Genomic DNA, 3,675 nt, shown 5'->3' on the forward strand with positions numbered 1-3,675 from the left:
TTAAACAGTAAATTGCAATAATAACCTGTAAAATGATGCTGTCTAACTATTTTCTAGTACAGAAACATACTTCAGCTTACCATAGTTCCACACTTCAGTGCAATTTCCTGTACTATTCAACAATCACCTTCAATTCCAAATAGGCAGTTCTCAAAGTTCCTCATCCCACCTAGACCTTGTAGAACATTTAAGAACCACTTATTTAGGATTGATTGTTGTTACAGTTTCATATCATCTCATTATCTGTCTATTAGACCATTTATCACACATTATTCTTTTGGGTAAATAGCTTCAATAACCTTTGAGCGTCACCCTTTTTTCCCGGTACAGAAAAATTTGAACTGATATATGAGAGGGTGCTCTCAGATGGCACATGTCCTTTTTCACACATCTCCCTCAGTAAATTTTTTGCCTCTGTCCTATATGACAGTTTAAGTGACCGGTCCATTTCGGGCTGATAGGATAATTTGCACCATCCACAGATTAGAATGTCATATGTTGAAGAATTAGGAATTCTTCCTCTTGCCAGCATCTCCTTCAAAAGTTCTCTAGCTTGGCGCATCTTTCCGGCTTTTGCATAATCATTAATAAGCACATTATAGGTTCCTGTAGTGGGAACAAAACCATTGGTTATCATTTCACAATAAAGTTTTATTGAATCCTGTTTATTTCCAGCTCTACCATGGCCAGAAACCAATATATTATAAGTAGTGGCATTTGGGACAAGTCCTCTTTCTTTCATCTCACTAACTAATTTATCTGTCTCTCTCGTCAAACCAGCAGCTGAAAAACCTCCTAAGAGGTTATTATAAGTTGTAATATTTGGAGAGATTCCATCAGCCAACATCTGCGAATAAGTATTAAATGCTTTCTCGACATGACTCCCTGTACAGTAACCACGAATTAGGGCATTATAAGTAACAATATCAGCCGTAATTCCACTTATCGCCATTTCATTGATTACTGCATTTGCTTTTCTAGTCATCCCTAACCTGCATAATACAGTGATCAGAGTATTATATACAGTCTTGTCGAGTTTGAGGCCCATAGCCACAAGCTTCTTGTGAATTTGAAAAATTACATCTGCTCTTCCACTCCTTGAATATGCTTTAAGCATAAATTTGTGAGTTATTGGCATAGGAACAAACCCCATAGCCAACATTTCATTCAAAACAATCATGGCCTTTTCAAAGGCACGAGTTTTACAAATCCCGCCAATCAGAATGTTATAAGTGACTGCGTTTGGCATTATACCATAGTTCTTCATCTCATTCAAAAGAACCAAAGCATTTTCTGTATTCCCTTTTATGCAGTATGAGTTAATTAAAGTGTTATATGTAGCACAATCTGGAGCCAAACCCAAATCTGTCATTTTTGAAAACACAGATTGCGGTTCATATTTCCCAAGCCTCAAAAGCCCCTTAACCAAAGCGTTGTATGCAATAACATCAAATCGTGTATTTTTCTCTGTCATTTCCTGGACTATTGAGAGAGCTTCCGACTCGTTTCCTTCTTTAAAGTAGCCATCTATTAGAGAAGTGTAGTTAACAATATCTGGGTCAAGACCCTTAGAGCGCATATCTTCAATTAATGACCTAGCTTCCTCCATCCTTCCAACTCTTTTCAAGTTGTTCAGCAAGATATCAAATATGAAATTGTTTTCCTCCAATCCCTGCGATTTCATTTCCTTATAGAAACGGGCAGCAGCTTCCTGTTCACCTGCCCTAAAATAGCCGTCGATTAAAATTGCATATACGTAAGTATTTGGCATAATATTCCTTTCAACCATCTTCCATAACACATCAGCTGCTTTACTAAGCATTCCCTTTTTAGCATATCCATTCATAATAGACGAAAAGGTAACAACATTTGGAAGAATATGTTCCTTCTCCATTTTCTGCAATACTAACTCTGCAAGTTCCACGTCTCCTAACTTGCAATAACCGCCAAGCAAGGCTGAATATGTGACACAGTTTGGGATAAGATTGAGCTTTAAAATTGTTCGGAACATTTCCTCTGCCTCTTTGGATTTTCCAACCTTGAAAAGCCCATCCAAAATAGTTGTGCACAAAACTATATCAAAAGAAATGCCCCGAACAACCATTTGGCTTTGAAGATTAAAAGCTTCCATTACCCTCCCTGATTTGAACAATGAATTAATAATCGTAGAGTACGAGACATGATTAGGGTCTATACCCATTTCATACATCTCTCTCAGCAATAGTGCTGCTTCAGCTAATTTTCCATGCCTGCAGAGTCCATAAAGAATAGAACTACAAGTAACCACATCAGGCATGATTCCATTCATAATCATTTGCTCATACAAAAAAAGGGATTCTTCAATTCCACGATGTTCACAGTATGCAGAAATCAATGTCGTGTATGTTGCAACGGTTGGCCGCAAATCTCTAGTCTCAGCCTGGGTTTCACCGACATAACTTTGTAACTGACCAGATTCCCCGTCCCTTCTTATGCCCAAAATTTCACTGACAAGAGACTCAGCCCTTACAAGATCACCATTTTTACAAAAAGCATTGAGTAAAGTATTATAAGTAACAATATCCGGCCTGATACTGATCGTCCAGCCATTCCCCATGAAATCTAGCGCATGACTTGTCAATCCAGCTTTACAATACCCATCAATTAAAGTGTTCAAACCAATAACATCTTGTCGAATCCCCCCATCAACCAAGTTGTACATGACCCATTCCGCATATTGAACCAATCCAATTCTGCAATGCCCTTTTACTAGTATATTGCAAGTAACTGAATCAACACATATACCCTTTTTAACCATTTCAGACAACAACCCAAAACCCTGATTAGTCAACCCTTTTTCACAGAAACCCCAAATAACAGTATTGTAAGTAACAGTATCAACAAAATCACTGTTCCTTAAATATCCTAAAGCCAAATCCAAGTCCCCCATTTTGCATAATGAATGAACCAATACGTTAAAACTGAAAACATCAGGCACAACCCCACAATAGACCATATCTGAATACAACACTTTTACCTGAGAAACCAAACCAGAGGCATTGAATTGGTACAAAAGGTTATTCCAAAAGGGCAAAACAGGAACAATGCCAAGTCCACGCATATAAGAGAAAGCATTTGAGGCTTTGCAAAACCTGCCACATTCCAAGTAGAGGCGAATGAGGGTGCAGAAGAAAGAAGCATATAAATGGGTCTTTGTGGGCGTGGTCAAAATCGAATCTTTTTGGACCTGGGAGGAGAATCTTCGAAACAAATGGTAGTTGTTGTTGTTGGAATAGTGAGAACCCTTGAAAAGTAACACAAGTGTGTTGGTTTGTAGCTTCTTAAAATGGTTCATCTTAACACGGATGACAGAAAACAAGGAACTTCAAACATCTACGGCCATGGTTTCTGACCTAAACTTCAAGTGCTCTGCTATAGCATGGAATATGGTTCAATATCACCTGTTATGTTTTAATTTGGTTTATTAATAAAATAAAGTGTTATCATTTATCTTTTTTTAGTTTTAATTTGAATCTTTAATAAAATAAAATGTTAATCTAGCTATCTATTTTTCTAATGTTTCGAGCCAAATATGCATTTTTCACTATCCAAATATATATTTTCTCACAAAAAATAATGATTGAATGTTTCTTGGACTAAAAGGTTGTTTGATAGGAAAGAAAAGAGAAAGAGATG

At 37.1% G+C, this 3,675-nt stretch overlaps 1 protein-coding gene across 1 annotated transcript; it reads right to left on the reverse strand.

Moving 5' to 3' along the window:
* Positions 1-248: 248 nt before the first annotated feature.
* On the reverse strand, positions 249-3,432 carry LOC109340240 (pentatricopeptide repeat-containing protein At5g14770, mitochondrial-like). Its single transcript, XM_019577872.1, has one exon. The coding sequence runs from the start codon at positions 3,332-3,334 to the stop codon at positions 263-265; it is 3,072 nt and encodes a 1,023-aa protein (XP_019433417.1). The 5' UTR covers positions 3,335-3,432; the 3' UTR covers positions 249-262.
* Between the last annotated feature and the right edge of the window lie 243 nt (positions 3,433-3,675).

This window comes from Lupinus angustifolius, unplaced genomic scaffold, assembly GCF_001865875.1.
Source record: "Lupinus angustifolius cultivar Tanjil unplaced genomic scaffold, LupAngTanjil_v1.0 Scaffold_150_45, whole genome shotgun sequence".
Taxonomy (NCBI): Eukaryota; Viridiplantae; Streptophyta; class Magnoliopsida; order Fabales; family Fabaceae; genus Lupinus; species Lupinus angustifolius.